Source organism: Apteryx rowi, unplaced genomic scaffold (genome assembly GCF_003343035.1).
Source record: "Apteryx rowi isolate R43461 unplaced genomic scaffold, aptRow1 scaffold_203, whole genome shotgun sequence".
Classification (NCBI taxonomy): domain Eukaryota; kingdom Metazoa; phylum Chordata; class Aves; order Apterygiformes; family Apterygidae; genus Apteryx; species Apteryx rowi.
Genome location: NW_020448342.1, coordinates 633,862 through 653,726, shown reverse-complemented (window position 1 = coordinate 653,726; position 19,865 = coordinate 633,862). Strand labels below are relative to the sequence as shown.

Sequence of the window (19,865 nt, the reverse complement as noted above, 5' to 3'; positions counted from 1 at the left end):
GTACTGCTAATACACCCCAAGCTTATTAGGGGCCTTCCTTGAGCCCTCTGAAGTCAAGGGAAGGAGATCGATGGCAGCCATACGGCTTGGTGCCGCGCTGCCACCTCCTGAGCCACAGAGAGCTCCGCCGCAGACACAGGGGGCTCTACTGCCTGCATCGATGGCACCACTCTCAAAGCGGGCCACAGGAAAGCAAGTTGAGACAGACACCAAGAAAGTACAAAAACAACTTTTTTTCTTTATTCTGATTGCCAAATTATTTAAGGCAGGTATAAAAATGAAAGCATTCAATATACATTTTACATAAAATAAACTAGATTACAGCATAAAACAAGTAACCAGGCAATGGCATTAAAGTCTCTCTTCTAAAACTGGATAATTGTAAACATTAAAAAAAAGACTGCAGGACTATTCAAGTAATAGAACAATCACAGATGTCTTCTGGTATGCAGGCTATTGGGTTATTTGCCATTCAAGATTATCAAAAAAGACATTTCATTATTCACAGATGCTCATTATTTCCCCATTTAAAATCTATACATTATGTACAACACAGTTTTTGTGGTACTGGCAACCCCATGCCTTCCAAATGTATATCTTTCACAATACACAATTACAATGAAACAGTGAATACAGTAACATTTTACACTGATGCATCTTAATAGGAGCCACCAAATAGACATCTACATTGTACCAAAGTGTCATCACAGTTAGCCTCTCTGAGGGCTTGTGGGAAATATCAGAAGGGTATGCAAGGTTCAGGCACACTGATACATAACATTATTTATTTACAATTAAAAAGCAAAAAAAAAAGGGGGGGAAGAAAAGAGAAAAGAAACAAACAGCCTTTTGCAGTTAACACTTTCTAAACATGACAAATACATTTCTCCTTTACTGTGTGGTTTGCAACTTAGCAGCAGACCCTGTGTGCGAGCCTGGTTACTGATACAAAAAAAGTAAAGAATATATATATATTTTTATATATATATGTATATATATATATGCATATATATATATATAAAAACAGAAGTCTAATTACAGCAACATTTGTTACTCTGTGATAAAATCTGCAATTTACAAAAATGAAATGACTGGTTTTTGCCTGCCATTAAGGCATTTCAAATTAACACCATGGAACTGATGTCTGTAATAAAGCGCTTCCTCATGTGATCCAGTCACATGACAATGTACATTTCCAAACTCATCATTCTCTGAAAATAGAAAGAAGAATGTTTAAGTATGGTGTTTTTCCTAGCATTTTCTGCATCTCAGAGACGCTGTGAAATGAGACCTGTGCAGTACGCAATCTCAAGCCACAAAGCAAGCAAGTCGCATCCTCTCCCCTCCCCTGCAAAGGTCAACATACGAACGAACGTGTCGGGATTTATCCTCCGACTTCTGAAACCCTGGACTGCATCGGGTCTTTCAGAGCCAGAAACCTCCTTTCCCATTCAAATAATTCAAGCTAGAAGTCTTATGCGGTCACTTGTTTCCAGAAAGACACCAATAACCACGGAACTTTATATCACTATGTAACACACCAAACTCTCTGAGACTTAACATGGAGGTGATGAAAGAGACCCTACTGTTACGGGTGCACTGGGTTTTTCACTTAAAATAGGATGATTATGATACAGAAGGGTGTCTCTCCTGTTGGAGATTGAAGAGTAAATCTTATTCACAACCTAGTAAATAACTAAGAGGCGAATGCGTAAAATTCCTGTGTAACTGAAAAATGATGTAACCTCTAACCAACTCCCTAGCAAACTCTCTGAAAATAAAATCAGCAAACCAGACGGATTTGCAGATTACATAAAAGCATAAGTTTACCTGATAGTAGATGGATCTAAACCAAATATGAAATTTTATCCACTTCTCAAAATCATTTGGATCTTAATTATATTTCATAATCACTTGTTTTTTCTTAATAATAGCTAAAGCTAAAACACATTCTTTGGAAAAACTCAGAAAACAGACTATCTGTTCCCCCTTAATGATCTACATTATAATTAAAGGACACAATTCAAAGACTAAATGTCATCTTAATGAGAATAAAATTACAATTAGCCTCAAAACCCAGCCAACCTTTTCCCCCTCCTTAAAAACTGTGCCTTATAGAACTGCAGCCCTCTAGGCTATAAAAACTGTGATTTGCTTTCTCATCTCTATATAAAGATGTATAATTCAAGATTTACTGAATATTTACCTTCTTTGTGCAGGAAACATACCAGACGCAGATGCCTGAGCAGCCACCTGCTGAGTGGCAACAAGGGCAGCCGAGGTCAATCCTGAAGGAAAGAAGAAACAAAAGAAATGTGGATGCATTTCTGGTTTTAATGGATTTTTGTGTTCAGAGAACGGTAGGAAGAATCCCTAACGCAAACAAATAAAAAAACCCCACCATCAGAAAATGGCTTTTAACACTACACAAAAGGCGAATGTTTCAGGCAGCAGCGCTGAGACAGTTTGCCCAGTATGACCAATATGCCTTCACAGAGTATACTGAATTCTCCTTGATAGGTATTTTACAAGAAAATAAGCATTCCGACTTATTGTATTACTTTCCAAGTACTGAACTGCATGGTGCTAAATGGTTTGTATGAATTCCTGAATAGGAAGCTCAGTAGAAATAATAGGTACTGGGAAACAACAAGAACAAAAAGTCACAGTGAATTACAGAAACGACATGCTAGCTGCTCAGAATACAATACTTTCATAATAACTTATCATTTTTACAGTTTTCCTACTGAACAAGCATAATGCTTCCCATAAGGCATATGGAATCACTGAATTAAACTGAGAAATTTCAAGACTTTTACACAGGAAAAATAGCTGCTGAGGCTCTGAGTGAACGTAATGAATTAATGTCATTTTAGCTACCAATTGTGATAGCATATACTTTGCTGCATGGGAGGAAATCTCCTTTTAATTCAGCTAGAATCCAGGGTTAGAGAAAACCCGTCAAAGACAGGTATAAAACCTAGGGAGAATGAATCATGCCTTACTGTGGTGCCTTTTCCCTGACTGCAACTCTGTGCACTGCATTTGCCGAAATAAAGAGAGCTCTCTTTCCGAAGCTCAAACTGTAACAAACTCAAACCCTTGTGAATGCAATGCCCTGTACATAAAATATGTTCCGTATAAAAAGYTTTTGTCTTTGCTAGACTTCTTCCACTGCTTACCCAACCCTATTTATATAAAAAAGGGTTTGTTTGGTTTGTTTTTTTTATCGCCTTTTACCCAGTTAATGTCAGTTTGCAGTAGGATTCAAAACGTTCAAGTGAACAACAGCCTAACTGGTAAATCTTTATAATGTGCTGACAACCAGTTCTGGAAACAAAACTTGGTATTTCTCAGGCATGAAGCTATTTACTTGAGGTTTTCTTTGCTGTTAGTCCTTGCTGGGAATTTTCAAGCCTTCTGCCTAAAAGTAAAGCCCTTCTGATTTAACAATGGGATCTCTATTCAAAACGATTCATGTACGTATGGCTTGCAATGTCAAGGAAACAACTCTACCAGGCAAGCTAATACCATTACTGCTCACCTTGAAATGGGTCGTATTGACCAGGTATAAGCGGATAACCCATTCCAACGTGTGTGTGATGGTGCGTATGGAGATGCCGCTGGCTGAAAGGAGAATGACGGTCTCGTTCCCTCTCTGCTTCCCGTTCACGCTCAGCTGCAGATTTTTCCACAGGCTGACAATAAAAAGGTGAAAGAAAACTGACGTGAAAATTTTAAAGGGGAGGAAATCGTAGCCAAAGTACACTTGCTAATATTACCTGACAATGACCTTTTAAATTCAGATGATGAATCTGATTCTCCAGTGTATTGGAGATTTGCACTTGTTCTAGTCCGAAGCTAGTGTATCTGGTTATTTCTGGTATTCTGGTTATATATAATCTGGAAGATTTTCAAAGCACAGATCTTCAGGTCACACCCTGTGGCATAAAGCCACCATGCTGACCTTTATTTCTGGGCTCTCTTAAGTCTGGCTGACCTGCCAGTGCCTGAACATCCTCTTTGGGCCGCTGAGAGCTGATGCAAATTAGTCCTCAGCCCTCTTTAATGCACACTAGGGAACAAACCTGCCTGAGCAGCAAGAAAGCCCTTTTTAAAATAGAATCAGAGTCAGTGACTTGCTCAAAATTAAAGCTAGCACCAACTTATCTGAAAGTAAATAAAAGTGTTTGTTCCAACGTGGAAATATTCAGAAGTAGATGCTGGGAATCTGCTGTTCAGAAGACATGGCTTCATGGCAAATCTACTAAGGGGATATTACCGAATCCCACAGCTGAACTTCTTACTTCATTATCTGCTTTCAAACAGGAGCTTCCCATTTAACCACAACAAACTGCCATGCACCAAGAGATATCTCTGAATCTAGGTTTCTATGAGAGTCCTCTTATTTAAGTTAGGAAGACTCTGTGCACAGAACTYCATTATACGTATCACTTCCAACTTATGCCAAGGAAGCATCCAGACTTTAAACTACTTTTACTTTAAGCAGCAGTATAAAGAAGCATCACGCATTCATAGCTTGATGCCAGACTGTGTGTGTGTATTAAAATGATATTCTCTAGCCCTCCCCAAAGGTACTCTTCGGTAACAACAGACGAAGCCTTACCACAGGGGACTTGCTGCGATACTGGTTGGCATGCTGCTGGAGCAAATCCAGTGCTTTGGACTCAGTGGTTGATTTCGCATTGATGCTTGGGCTGGTATTGACTTTCTCCGCCTCTTCTCTCCCTGACATCTTCCCATAAACAGGATAATGAAATCCTGGAGAGAGATAGGCCCCTGCAGGTAAACAATAAATGCCACATCAAGTTACTGTTTTTACATTTTGGTTATATCAAGGTGGGAGGAGGGGATGGTCAGGACAGAGAGTAACATCAGAAAGGGATCATGTGACTATCAAACTGGATCTTTGCTCTTCGATTTTTCGCCTAATTTGCCCTGATGAATGGAGGTTATAAAGAGGGCTGAGCTGATAGCCATTTCAGACATTTATGGGTCCTCTTTAAGTGAAAGGAATAGTAACTATAATGGTTCTGACAGTAAGTGCTTAGAATATTTTTATAGGCAATAAACTATCTGTCAGTCTAACAGCAATAGCAAACTGTCAAGGGTTGAGGAAACTGTAGCTGGGAACTCTGACAGTTCATAAAAGGAACACCTAATGTAAGCTCAAGCAAAACAAATGTCATCTATGAAGCTTCTAATTTACTCCAGCAATGGACAGAAATATTAAAATGCAGGGTTTGCTGCATTTTGAGTGTGTAAATCTTTACCAGTGCACGAGGCAAGTTTCAGAATACATACCAGGATAGCTGTGCATTAGGACAGGAGAGACTGCACGATAGGCTGGATGGTTGGGATCGTACATCTGTGGATAAGGATAAGCATGCAAGTACTGGATGTATGACTGATGCTGACTCATTGGTGAAGAAACTGCCACTCTAGCACCCCGAGAGTCCTTCCAATTTACAGGAGTCTTTCGATCATCGTTTTTTATCTTGCTCTCATCCACTGATTGAGAATCAGAACGCTTGACCTCTTTAGGCTCTTCTTTAATGCTTGCTAATGAGACAGGAAGGTTAGGCAGGGAACTTTCCTTGTTAGGTGTTTTTCTTGGGCTGTCTTCTTTTAGCTTTTTCTCACGATCAAGTTCTTCTGATTTTTGCTGATCAAGGTATTTGGGCTGATAGACATAATGATGCCATGTTCGTGAATCTGGGTCCTAATGCGGAGGAGAAAAAAATTTTGTTCTGAACTTAGATGGTTAAATACGATATTGATATTTCCCATATTTTGATTATATTTGGTTGTATTTTTAATAGCTGTTTTAATAACATATCTGTATTACATAGAGGAGAGGTGCACTTGCTACAGAGCGCCTTGAGCTCAAAGACAAACCAATATTACCATGAAAGAGTAAGAGACTATTATCAAAATGTAATTCAGTTCATCTTATATCCTCTCTCATGCCTTTAACTAGTTCASTCATGAAATACATATGCATTGTATCAAACTTCTGCGACCACACTATACATAAAACATTTTAATTAAAGCCCACTGAGAGATTTTCCCACCAGAGAGCAAAAAATATCTGTGAACCACAAAATTAAAGCTGCCTAATGATATGTCAGAGCACTTAGATTACCTGGAACACTGAACCTGAAAAACTGATCTAGGTGGAAAGATGCTTGTGCTGCCTCTGATATTGCAAACACTGAACAAATCAGTGGAATGCCAGACATTCAGGTGGACTCCTGCAGCTGACAGACGGTCTTATTTTAAGTTTGTAAAATGACACGTGTAAGTATTTACAGGACCAGGACCACAAGGTTTAAGGAACAGGTACAGGATATCATAAATATATTTTTGCATAATATGCTCTCTAGACCGGTTTATAAACATTGTATAGAAGTAGGTAGGTGTGTTCTTTACAAGACTACATAAAATCAGTACTGAACAACAATAGGAAGACTTTTTTTTTGTTTTTTTTTTTAAGTACAAGCTATGCAAGGGCTAATTGTAAACATCATCTCCAACAGATCCACATCATGGCAGATGCAACAGAAACATGAGCACAGAAGTAGACACTTGGACGATCTGGTTCAAATACTCATCTGAATCAGCAGAAATCTCCTCCTCAGGCCCGTACCATCCCACTTCCTTTATAGCTCCCAACTACCGCTCACCTGACCCCACCGCATCTTGAAAGACAGCCTGTTAGGGTGAAGTCTAGGATGCACTGTACACCACAACATGAAAGCGTTCGACATTGAGGCTGCATCTCAGAGCACAGAGAAAGTGACATTACCTCCAACGAAGAAAATCTGACATCTAGGAAGGTCAGTGTGAGCCACTGGATGAAATTCCGGTTCCACTGAAGTCAATGGCAAAACTAACACTGACTTCAATGGAGAGATTATTTCATCCATGGGTAGGCCTGTAGGGGCTTGGGGTGGGTTCAGGGGAGAAGGGGAACTTAACTTTTGAAAAGGTCACCTTGGGTTAAGATAAAGAGCTGAGCTTCAACCCAACTCTTCAAAGAATCAGCTCACCCATCTTTAGTAAATGCCAACTGTCATTTAACAAAAAAAAAAAAACCACTTCAAACTGTGTTTCAAATCTACTTTAAGTCCTCTCACAATGAAAGCTGCTTATTTTGCTTCAAATTTCTCATTTCTGAATGAAGCAAATTGCTTGGAATTTACATCTAAAAGAGAAATCTAATTCTATTTTATTCTTGCATGCAATTTTAAATAGTCTATTCATGTCTTAAGCCTGGATTCTGTCACCACCTTGCTAGATAGTTTTGTTTTTTTTCTTTTCAAACAGCTCAACTGAAAGGCCTGTTGGTTTATTCACTGACTACAGTACTATCCAGCAAGAAAAAAAGGATGGCGGCACTTGTTTAGCTGCGAAGGTAAAAGACCATAACAAAATCAGGGACAAAATCTCACACGATTTAAGAATAAATCAAGACACCTGTGTTCCATTTCCTGTGACCTCACCTGTTTAAATCTTGTGGTCGGATCTACTCCCGTCTGCTTCATGGAGTCCATAACAGATTTCATCTCCACAGCCTCTTTTATGAGCTGGTGGTTTTCCAGTTGTTTGGCTTTGAAACTGTCAGTTTGAAGCTGCTGCTGGTGATTGGAAAGGATCTGYGATTTGCTCGTCTCCTCACCTTTGTTAGGGACTGATGACCCTATTTTAGTGTTATTTTTGCTTGACTCTGGAGTTGAAGGGGCCTTTGAAATAGTAGCAGATGGGATATTCTTCTGCTTATTATCATCCTTTCCTATTTCCTTCAAGGGGGGTTCGTTCTTCCTTTCACAGTCTCTTCCAGTTTGTGCCATTTTCTGTTCTGCTAGTCTCTGGTCCTCGTAGTATTTTTCATACTGCTGTCTGTAAGCAGGGTTGGAGGCCATTAAGGACTTTTGGTCCATATAGAGGCCATAAGCATACTGTCCGTAATAAAGTGACTGGGCAAGTGCAGGGTGTCTCTGTGTTATTACTGACTGATGCTGTGGCTGCAAATTAGAAGAACTGGTTTCACTTTTCTTGGAATCCAATGGTTCGGTCTTCTCTTTCTTTTCAGCCTCTTCCTCGGCCTCTTTTTTGATCTTCAGTCCCTGCGGGGTACTACTGTTCCCAGCTGCTGGGGCACTGACCTGTCCAGAGTGCATGTAACTTGGAGAATAATAAGGATCGTAGCCATGGTAATAGGGAGAATGGGACTCTTTTGCTTGAGCCGATTGTGCCGTGGTTGAGGAATGTCCTTTTACAACACTGTCCTTATTAGAAATAATATCCGAAGGAGAGCTGGCCTTTGACCTCATGCCCTCTGACCGGCTGTCAGAGCCGCCGTCATCAGCCGCATCAGAAATATCGGAGTAAGCAGGGCTGTTGGTTTTAGCAGCYGCGCTGTCCGCACCGTTTTGCGTCAACACGTGCAGCGGCACCATCGAGGACTGTCCATTCACCAGAGCGCTGCACTCCATCCGGGAGGCGCTCCCTATTGACGGGCTGGGTGCGTTGTCCGTGAACGTGTAAACCTTATCGGCTTCAGCCTTAATACTCGCCATCCTGCTCTCTTGCGACTCTGGCAGCCCGTTAGCTAACACTTCATTCTTGTTGAGATGGTCCTTTAAAAAATGGCCAGATAAATCTTTCCCAGACCCTTTTGAATCCTCCAGCTTTCCCAGCTTAGAATCCATCTTCGGGCTTCCAGTCTCTTTGCTTTCTTTGTCCTTTAACTTTCTCTTCTCCTTTTTCTTTTTGTCTTTGAGCGATGTGAGAGCTGGGTTTACAGTGCTTGGCTCTCCCATAATTGTGGGCTTTGGTTGAATAGGTTTTAGCGGAGGGCTCTTTGGTGTAGCCTGAACAACAGTAGTTGTTAGAGAGGGCAGTCCCGGTATTGTCCCTGTTGTGGTGGTTGTAAAGGCCGTAGTAGGTATCGCTATTAATTGGGGAGGAGTCGGTGCTGGCGCTGGGGCAATGGGCCTGGCTGTTTTCAGTTTGGAAAGGTTTTTATCCATTTTGCAATTATTAGCTTTTTTGCCTTTATCTTTATCACCCAAACCTTTCTTGTCTATTAACCCTTCAGCCTCCAGCTTGGGCATTTCAGTCTGCAAATTGCCATCTGCTACCGAGCAATTGTCCAGGGTAGCTGCCATATTAGAAATTACCGGAAGGCTGTTCAATTCACTGTTCAGACCCTTCTTTTTGCCCGAATTCTTGCCAGTTTTGGAACTGATAACTGAACTGGGGCCATTGCTGGTCAGCTCCCTTTTTCCCTTGGGGGTCCCTGGGGTAGTGAYGGAGGAAGGAGATGTCGGTGCTTTTAGCGGATCAAAGCCGGACAAATTTGTGCTTGGCTCACTGCATTCAAGTGCCACATTACTCAGTGCTTCCTCGCAGTCAGAAATTTTGTCTTCGCTGTCAGGCTCAAACTCCAGTTTGTTTTCTGGGTCTAAATGTGCATGAGCCTGGTGGTATCGCAGTCCATTAATGTGCTTGTACTTTTTGTTGCAGTTGGGGTGAGGACAGTCAATCAGCACTGGAGAAGAGCAGCCTTGGTCCAAAAAAGTGGTCTCGGGCTTCCCCTGTGGGGTGGTGGGAGTGCTTCTAGAGTTAGTACGAACACGTTTTCCAGATTTATTGTCCTCTGAACTGGAGTTCAAATCTAGCTCCATTGGAGGCTTATTTTTCCTCTTGTTGGTGGATGAGGGGCTGGCTTTGACGTCATCTACAGTGCAGTTTGGGGGAGTCCTGCGCCCGCTCGAGTTAAGGCTGCCCCTCCTTCCCTTCCCGTTGGCACCACCTCGATTCTTGTTCTGAAGCCCTCTAGACTCTGTAAAACTCGCATCATTTCCAGGTACAGCTGCAGCAGACCTTGCCCGCTTCCCTCTGCCCCGACCTCCTCTCATTTCCAGGTCGCTCGTTGGCGATTCACAAAACCTATATAAACAAGAGCAGATGTCATCAGCAGGAGCTGTGAACTAAACAAATACTGAAACAACACCGCTTTCCGTAACAGAGCCTTCAGCCATGTTAAAGGAAGGATGTGCTTCTTCCAAATGAGAACGTTACAGTCTCAAAGGGAATGTCAGTTAAAAAAAAAAAACACACACAAAAATGGAAAAAAAATCTAATTAGAACAACAGAGAGAAAATGTTTCCTAACTTATAAAAATGTATTTTTAAATTAATTCCCCTTTGATTTAATCCCACACACTTCCCCTCCCCTCTCAAAAACACAAAACAAAAGGAAATAAAAACATTCACCCTAACATCCCCACTTTCCAATGTGGAACAGAGAATTATTCATTTCACTGATGCATGTTTTCAATTACACCCAGTTGTTTTTTTATTAATCTCTGTATAGTTTCTCGACATGGACTAGGGGGGGGAGGGGGGAAGGTGCTGAAAACACAGCAGAGCAAAACCAGACCCAGAATGCTCGCCTACCTGGGAGGGGCCCAGTCATGCTTTGTGCAGTCCAGCAGTGTTCCCACGTAGGTCTTGTTCCTCCATGTAACATTTACCACTAGAACACCTGCCGGTGGGAGAAAAACAAAATATTATCACAGTCAGAACAATAACTAGGGTAGGTTTTTTGTTTTGTTCTTTTTTTTTCCTTCCCCACAAAGCGAGAGCTTTATTCTCATTTGCTTTCAAAAGCTGTGGTCTATACTCTTCCTCTTTTTTGGTTTCAGTGACCTCAAGCTAAAACCCACAGGAAGGAGAGGGAGCAAGAAAGAACATGAGTGTGTGTGTAAATGTGTGTGTATGTGTGGGTGTGTGTGGGTGTAAGAGAGRGTATGTGCCTGTGTGACTGCGAGTGTGGTAATCAAGATACAGCTGACAGAAGGAAATGGTTTTTGCCATGTCTTGCTGTAAAACGGCAACACTCACCTCTTAATTTTGCTATTATTGCACATAATTGCTTTCGTTTGGCAGCCAGCCAGCATAAACTGAGCACCAGTTACAGTGTTTAAATCAGTAGGTGACTGAGAAGAATCTGCTTTGCTTTAAACAATATGATAATGATGCTTCTATTTATTTGAAATTGCATATATCCAAACACACAAAAACACACACATATATGCATTGTAAGTTTTGCTCAGCAGAGAGAGATATGAACATGTATTATCTGCCTTGTCTTTTCCTCCATAGAAAGAGAAGGATTAAATGAGAAACTGCAACTTTACAGTAAAGCTAAGAGGAAACAAAATATAAATATTTAGAAAGAGGGCTACTTCTAAAAAAAAGTATTGTGTCATTTAATTGCTTTTCCATTTAAGACTTCTGTTAAAACGTAAATACATCTGCCCACCTAAGGCAGACTTAGAGTTTTGCTTTATTCAAAACATCTGTCTAAAATGTATACCCGGTAAGGATGTCTTAAATAAAATTAAAAAGGGGGGGAGAGGGTCAGTCAAATTTTTCAGGCTCCCCTCAAATTTGCCTTCACAGAGATAATTTATCACCATGTTTATGGACTAGTCAACATAATTACCCCWTCAATTCATTAACCACTGCAGATAAACACAAGGTAATATCCTTGAGCCAGCTGGAGCTCACACCAAAATAAGAGGTTATCCCACCGAGCCCAAGGAAGGCACGGGGTGCAAAATGGTTCCAGTTATAAGAGGCATTAGACTCTCAACTGCAGCCGCCAGCCTTGTGACTCGCTTTCTTCTCCACTTTCCTTGTTCCAGCTCTAGCTTTTCCACAATGGATATAATAATGGCACGGTGCCAAAATGTTTCCAGCCTGTCACTGGCTCTCTGTTGCCAGTGTGATTTCTAATTTTGCACTAAAACTCTCCCTCTCTGCTGCACCAAGGTAAAGTAAACATGCAACCAGCAGCTTATTTCCTCGGGGGCCTTTTAACAGCAGGGAAGTATTTGAAGTGTTGTTAGCGGAGGTACATGGGAAGAAGGGATTTCCTTGAAAATTCTCAATAGCAGATTTGAAAATTATTCCCCATATGGTTTTAAGTTGCCATTACGATGAGACGTCTGTATGATTTCAGACACTGGGGGTAACACCGTCTAAGGGATAAAACATAAAATAGCCTTCCAGTCAGGGCCAAACCCAGACTTTCGATACGGAAAAGGATTAAGCTAAAATTGATACGTGGGCAATCAAAATTAAGTTTATTTTTATGATCTAGGCCACCTTCGTAGCCTGGAAGAACGCATTTTATTCCTACCCCCTTCAAATGGCAACAGACACCTGAAAAAGCTGGGGGGGGGGGGTGCAGTGTTTTCCCGGTCGCCCGCTCTCCAGCGCTTCGTGTGCGGTGGCAGGGACCCTCCCAGCCGCTGCAACCCGCCACCGCGCAGGGCCCGCCGCGCTCCGTGGGCCGCCCGCGGGTGGGGGTGGGGGCGGGGTGGGCGAGGCGCGCGCAGCGGCGGTTGCCTCGGGCAGGAGCCTCGCGAACAATGCGGGCGCCGCCCGCCCCCCTCCCCTGCCCGGATCCGGGGCCGCTCGGCGCGACGAAGGGCTACACCGCCCGCCCGCCCCGCCGCTCCGCGCCTGCCGCGGAGCCGGCGGAGGCAGCGCTCAGCCCCGCGGGGAGCGGGGCCGCGGCGGCAGCCGTTAGTCACCGCGCCTCTGCGCTGTGGCGGCGGGGGGAGGGGCGACGCCTGACCAGCGGCGCGCGCTCCGCCGCCCCAACGGGCGCAACCGCCCGCGGCCATCCCGTGAGCCGCCGCCGCCCCGGCGTGGCGCGGCACCGAGCGCCCCCGCCGCTAAAGCCAAAGCAGCAGGCAACGTTTGGGGGCTCCGGTACAGTAAGCGATGTATCATTTTTTTCTCGAGTGCTCAGATCATGTCATGTTTTGTAACCCCTAAGCCTACTTACACGTATGGGCAAACACTTAAAAGGATGAAAAGCAAACGCCAGGAGAATCATAGAGGAAACAGCTGTCAGTGGAAATCTGGTTTCCCCAAGCAGCTCCCAGCTAAATGCCCACCTGCCTCTTGTGTGCCAGAGAGACACATTAAAATGGTGTTTCTCTGGTAACCTCGATGCTTTCCTCCCACTTTAATAGCTTGTCAGGCGCGATGCCGTAGTGCTCGCGGTGAAAATGATGGGTATTTTCCACCTCTGAACTCTGCTATGTCACACGGCCCACCTCCCTGCAGCACCGCCGCTGCGCCCTCCTGCTCCGGCACCAGTGCCCGGCCCAGCTCCTCCGAAACCTGCAAGGCACAGAGGGCTTTCCCTCCGCCCGCAAAAGGTTACAGGAGAATTAAGCATGCTTGCCCTTTCCCGCTAACTAGGCCACCTTTATTTTTTTAATCTAATTGTTACATTCTTAAAAATCGTGGTATATTCCTAAATAATTGTCCGTCTTCAACATTTCTTGTCTCTTTCTATGTCCTGTATTTATTTATTAATTTATATAACAGAACCATGGGTAGTCTGTTATCTATTAATAGAACAGAAGGCAAAAGAGAAGGCATAAAGAGTAGGTATAATAAAAAATAACTGAAATCAATAAATATTTCAGTAATTCTTAGAAGACATTCAAATGACCTTCCAGTGTGAGAAAGTCAATACCTCAAAGCAAACATGAATAAGCTCCTCCTTTAAAGTCAGTTACATTTAGCATCTTATTAATTTTGTTGGTCTTAGCTAAGGCCCCGGTATGTAAGTAGGAGGGAAGATTAATCCCCACGCTATGTTAGAATAACTGTGGTAAGGAATAAATTTCCTTTCCCTAATGAACAGCATATTACTCAGCCACAGGTACGATTTCACAGAACAAGCAGTGAAGGGAGCTCATTTAGTCTATTAAAATTATCATAGAAATGGGTCAAAAGAATAGAAGTAACATGGGAGCTAGGACCAACCCCTAAGGAAACATGCAACTGGGAGGCTAATTAGACCAAAGCACTGGAAAGCAAAAAGGGATAGCAGAAAGATGCTATATGCTAGATGCATCTAGGGAAGAGGAAGGACTTGATGCACCCAGTCAGGGTGTACTGTACAGATTTCTCTGATCCAAAATATTTGTCCTTGGCACAAAGCTCAAGTGAGTCTGCTTCGAAACAAGAATCTCTCCAGGGACTTCTTTCCAGGAAGCAGTACACAGGTAATACTGCAGCGGTCTTCAATACATCCCTCAGTAATGCATCCGAATACACAGGGCAGTTAGTCACAGACCCACTAGCCCTTCGCTAATTTGTTCGCAGCCCTCCTCTGTTTGTGTGTGTGCGCGCTGGGACACAGCTCTCCACATACTGGCACATCTATCTTATGAAGTAAGTCACATACCACTTACAGGACCAAACCACACTGAGGCTGTATCAAGCTGCAAGAAATCTCTTTAATGAGGGTGGAGGTGGTGGTGGGGGGTTCCTATTCATTAGACTACATGCCCTGTAATAATCACTTCTTTAGCATTGTCTAAACAGGAGGGAAAATGGGGAGACAGTCTGAGGAACCCACAGGTTTCATACTACCTGAATACAGAAATGCTTTTTCACATGAAAAAAACAAGAGGCTAAACTACTCAAAATAACCACCACTGCAGAATGGGAGAAAAAAAATCAGATGCTTGTAATTCAGTGTATCTAAGGGTATCTGGACTCTAAGAATGCAATTCAGGGAACCTGCCTGAAATCCTAAATTAAAGCCGCCAAGAATAAGAAATCATCTTTCACTATTTCAAAAGTTACTACCCATGCTGGTCATTATTATTGATACAGTAACCAATAAACATATGCTCGAGGATTGTCAAACACAATCTAGCACAGGAAAATGGGGTCACATTACCTAGAAGTTTTACAGTTCAACCACCTACACTAGTCAGTACCTTTTCTGCCCAAATCCGTTATTAGCCAAGACAGGATCACACACAAAAGCCTTAATGTAAGGTGAAGGTGCACACTGGATGTTACCCAGTGGCCACCACTGACACTCCTCTAACATCAAGGGGCACTTCATCAGCCTGTTAGGAGCAAGAAAAAATTCTGTATTTGGATATTTTCTTTCACACTGGATGTACCTTTATAAGCTTCTTCCTTTACTCATCACATTCAGAACTACAATGTAGGAAGCTAGATTCATGGCAAAAAGAAACAAGAATAATGCTGCTCTAACGAGAATAGTTAGAGCAACGTTAGAATGTCATTGGCTATTTACTAGTAATTAAATTTAGAGAATAAAGTATGTCACCACAATTTGGAAATGAAGATATCTAAATTACTTCCAAAGCACTTTAAAGACAAAAACAAAGGTAATTCACAGTGGTTCTGTGTAAGTTATCCTTAAATTATTTCTTAATTCTGTGCTGCAAACAATGTAAGACACTGGTTGTGACATTAACAGAAGACTCAAATTATGAATACTGTCCAATGCCCAACCTTAGGCTCTTAGATGTATAATATTGATCTGTAGGTCTCATATCTGAAACTGCAGATTAGCACTGAGAATCTTTACACGGCTTGTATTCACAGTAAAAAGGAAACAACCCACATTCTTTTAACGTTAGCATAACAAATGCAGATGTACTATTTTGACATAAAAACATCACAGTGACAAGGCATCTTTAGCACTACGCCAGGATACTGTGCACATTAATTACTCTGAAGTAAAAAAGACATGGCATTTTTAGCAGCAACCTCAAGCTTGTAGGGATCTACTCACATCTAACAAGATACACTCTTGCAGATGTTCTCTCATCTAATGCTGAAAAGACCAAAGGATCTAGTCTAAAATAGACACAAAGTTTTTGGCTTTCATGACTCCACTTTCTGCATGGCAATAAACATAAGCCAAGAATTTTTATGCTTTGTATTCAAAACTTTGAAAATGAGGTCATGTGTTTAGGAATCAAATTATCACATTAATAGCTTACATGCAGGCCCCAATTTTTGAAAAAGTTGGCTTTGGAAAATAAACACCTTCAAAGTCCAATATAAGTAGATATTACTCAATTAATTAGACTGGAAAGCCTGACAATGTTTACAGCATAGGCTGCTTTGGTGTTCTGATCACAGCAAATGCTACAAAATTCTGCTTCAGTTAAAGTTGATTATTTTCCCAGGCAACTCAAAAGACCAGTTATCTGAGAGGGTGAATGGGTATGGCTTCATTTTTGTAATGAGAAAAAGGGAGCTCTTCCCTCTTTTCTTAATGGAGAATCCAGCCCAGAATAACTGCAGAATTTTGGCAAAAGCAAATCTGCACACAGGCTTTCTGAATATGTATGCAACTCATTTGTGCAAGATTATCCAGATGATCTTCCAACAGTAGGAATTGTTYGTTTGCTTTTCAGTTATCAAAAACTACTGTTTAAACATCAGTGCAGTCCTGCTTGCACAAAATTCCTATTTGGATAATAGTTCTGCCTATTGCCTTTACTATGCTGAGTGTTATTTTAGACAACTTTTGCTGATGCCAAAGCAAGACCCACCAAATTATACTGTGCTTTGTAGTCATTTTTACAAGATTATTTTTAAAAAGCTTTAATATTACAAGTTCTTGCAGCAATACTCCTGTGGTAGAGCAGGTCTTCAAAGTTGAGATGCAATTCTCAATATTGAGAAGGCATGTTATCATCACTTGACATAACATCAGAGCAAAATCAATTCCTCATATCTTTACGATCAGTGAATCCACAAATTCATTTGCAAGCCAAATTCAATTTGCCTTTTGTGCCAGCCTTGCTAAGTGCAAACAATCCCGACATGCCTGGAATAGCCAAATCGTGGTGCATGCTTCATCTGTGAGTACACCACTATCATAGATTAAACAAACACATCTTATTCTGCATGTGGCACTGTCAACTTTTTAATCCCACACATACCTACTTGACATCTCTGTTCTAACAGTAACTAAAGCATTTCAAGTGCCAAAAGCAGCATGGTGAAAATCCATAACTTTAGGATTATCTCAAGTTTTTTTTACTGCCATTGGTTTCGTAAAGAATGCAGTAACTCTTTTGCCTCACAACATCCACCACAGCCTCATCAAACCCAGATCCACATAAACACCTGCCATCCATCCAGGCATAAAACCCACAGAACAATGTTTACGTCAGACTTGTGATGCAAACGCCCCACTTTCTCCTGATTGCTTCCATCAAGGAGGTAATCTAAAATTAACAGCACACGTTCTATGTATAAAGTCAAGTCTTTGATGAATACTGATCCAGTAGCCACACATTTTGTTTACTACCTTAATCAAACGCTGTGCCTAACATGGCACAAGAACTTAACTGCATCTACAGCAGGTGCACACATAGCAGACATCAAGATCAGCAAGGCTGAGAATGGAATGATTGTCAGGTGGCCAGAAAATGCAAGATTTTTTTTTTTTTTTTAAAGCACCCTACTGCTGGGCTGAATGTTTGAAGAGTCACTTTAACCACATCCTGTAATCAAACCATCTGGAGCACAGATCTGCAATTAGTCATCCTGGACATTGGACTTTATCTGAACAAATACTGTACAGCAATGAAGCTGAGAAGATTGGACAGCATTAAGGAAAAGCAGCATAATGAAATACTGCTGCTACAGTCATAAACCTTTGAGACACTTAGATGTGGTGTTAATTTACTACTTTATGAAAGCACAGTAAGCTTAAAGGTTAGAGGGCTGAAAGGCTAAAAACTGCTAGTTTAGATAATGTTGCCCTGCTGGTGGCTAAAGCAGGTTGACATTACTCGAGCCACATAAATTATAGCCTCTTCAACAGCATAACAAACTCAATTCATATCCATGTGATTTCCAGTGGGTTTTGAATAACACCAGCCTAAATTTGATGGGTACTTTATCCAAATGTCATACCCTTTCTTTCCACTTTAAATGGGAAGTCATCAGCACAAGATATTTAAAGTAGCAACCACCACCTTAACTTGAAAAGTCTGTGTTGTGCCTTTAATGAGATATGAGCAAAACATACATCCCCTGGACTCACACTGCAAACTCCCATTTAGACTCCGAAAAGCAGCAGCAATTACCCAGGGAGGAGGAGTACCTCTTGAACCATTGAGTCAGGCCATCAAGGAGACAACCTTTTCTTCCCACCTCATAATTTTTTTTTTTAAATCTAAATCCATCCCAGAGCATACAGAAGAATAAGCATTGAAATAACCAAAGAAGGCCTGTTTCCCCATGGGCCCATGTGCTTTAATACACAAAAGAACACACAGCCACTTCCATCACTGTCACGTCCCCCGCAGCCTTTGTTCTGAAGCCTGATGAGCTGTATTGATTTGGGAAAATCGTTGAGCTTCCTGGAAAACTAGACTCTAGCTTATTCACCACCATCTATTTCTTTCTCGTGAAGACAGTTGGTCAATATTCAGTTGACTGGTCAGCTACAAGAAGCTCTGGTTTCTTTTCTTTCCCTTGCCTCCCTAGTAACATTATCCTTTTCCAGCTTTAGTATAAAATAAACATTAGGAAGGCTTGTTGCTAGGGGTGATATGAAATGGTAGTGCCTCTGGACAAAGCAGTGACCTAAATGCTAAAGTTAGGTTGGCTCTGGAAGATGGGGCAGCATCTAATCAAAGAGCTACTGTCCCTTTACCAGTTATAATAATAACAACACTATAATGTTTTCAGTATATGTTTCACTTAAAGACAGTCTGCCTAACAAATAAGCAATAAGCAAAATCTAAATGCAAATGGAAAGCTGAAAAAAAAAAAAATGGCCCTAATTAAATACAAGGCTAAATTCTATACTCATTAAAAGAGCAATAAAAGACTCACTGAAAACTGGGAAATAACTCCAGAAAATACACCAGATTGGGTCCCAAATGGCTTGTAGGTTTATCCGCAACTGAATAGTTCTACTAAAATAAGAGCTACTTAGAATGGTGATTTCCAAAACTATGAAGCCACAGTGACCAAAATAGTTTTCTCCTGTCAGATTTATATCAAAATGATTAGTTCTTGGCAGAACTAGGAAAATTTTGGGATAAATTGCTGTTACACCTCCCGAATGTCAGACCACATGTTTGCAGTGTTTACAGGAAAAAAGTGCAATTAATGTTACTATAAACTAACTATAGGTTTCTGACCTCCAGAGTACAACTGAAGATTTGTTTTTATACAAACCGTACCTTTTCTTTGGCCAGAGTAACTGAACCACTTCACTGTTCTACTGAAGCTTGAGAATAGAACTGCAGTCTTATTCTATTTCAGCTGACACTAAAAATGTKAGTTGAAAATCATTTAACATCTGTGCATTCTGAAGAAAACCAAATCTGTTTCAGAAATAAAGTATTTTGTTTCCGGAAGATTTTTTTCTCTTTGACTTCAGTAATCATAACTGTGATTCACATAGCTTGACACCAAAAAAAATGGCACATAGTCTCAAATTTAGATGAGGAAATGCTCTTCTGTAATCCCCTAAATTTCCCACTCCTCGAGGAGTGTTATTTCAGCCCCTACACTGCTGCTCTGTGGAACGCATGGCCACTCTGCTGCCTTCTACCAGAGTGAAAGAAGGGGGGAAAAAAAAAAAAAAACCAACCCACAACCCACTGCCTTTGCTTGTACTCCTAGGACCATATGTCACTTGAGATAAGCAACAGAACACAGGGCTTTTCAACTCATCTGTCACACTTGCTTCCTGCAGTTTATATTAATTACAGGATCTCTTCAGCTAGTTATTTCTCTCCCAAACTCTTTCACCCTGCAAAGCAAGTAAATACAAAAGCAAAACAAGGCTGCAGTGTAGGGAAAAGCACTGTTGTTTAAATATGAGAAGTAAGACCAAAAAGGGAAAACCAAACCCATTTTTTCTCACCCTGACAAGCATTCGGGAGTTCCTTTAATAATTATCTGCCTTCTTCCTATTCTTCATCTTAGACACCA

The 19,865-nt window shown here is 41.5% G+C and overlaps 1 protein-coding gene across 3 annotated transcripts in view; it reads right to left on the bottom strand.

Moving 5' to 3' along the window:
* Positions 1 to 218: 218 nt before the first annotated feature.
* Positions 219 to 19,865, bottom strand: part of ZNF608 (zinc finger protein 608) — an 86,824-nt gene continuing 67,177 nt past the window's right edge. For 2 of the 3 annotated variants that reach the window (XM_026063931.1, XM_026063932.1), the window contains 7 exons: positions 10,488 to 10,575; positions 7,527 to 9,978; positions 5,326 to 5,743; positions 4,628 to 4,800; positions 3,545 to 3,698; positions 2,207 to 2,288; positions 219 to 1,211 (listed from right to left, as the gene is read on the bottom strand). In XM_026063931.1, coding sequence (XP_025919716.1) covers positions 1,205 to 1,211; positions 2,207 to 2,288; positions 3,545 to 3,698; positions 4,628 to 4,800; positions 5,326 to 5,743; positions 7,527 to 9,978; positions 10,488 to 10,575 — 3,374 coding nt within the window. In that variant the 3' untranslated portion in view covers positions 219 to 1,204. The remainder of the gene's footprint in view (positions 1,212 to 2,206; positions 2,289 to 3,544; positions 3,699 to 4,627; positions 4,801 to 5,325; positions 5,744 to 7,526; positions 9,979 to 10,487; positions 10,576 to 19,865) is intronic. The other variant, XM_026063933.1, reaches the window with a different exon arrangement.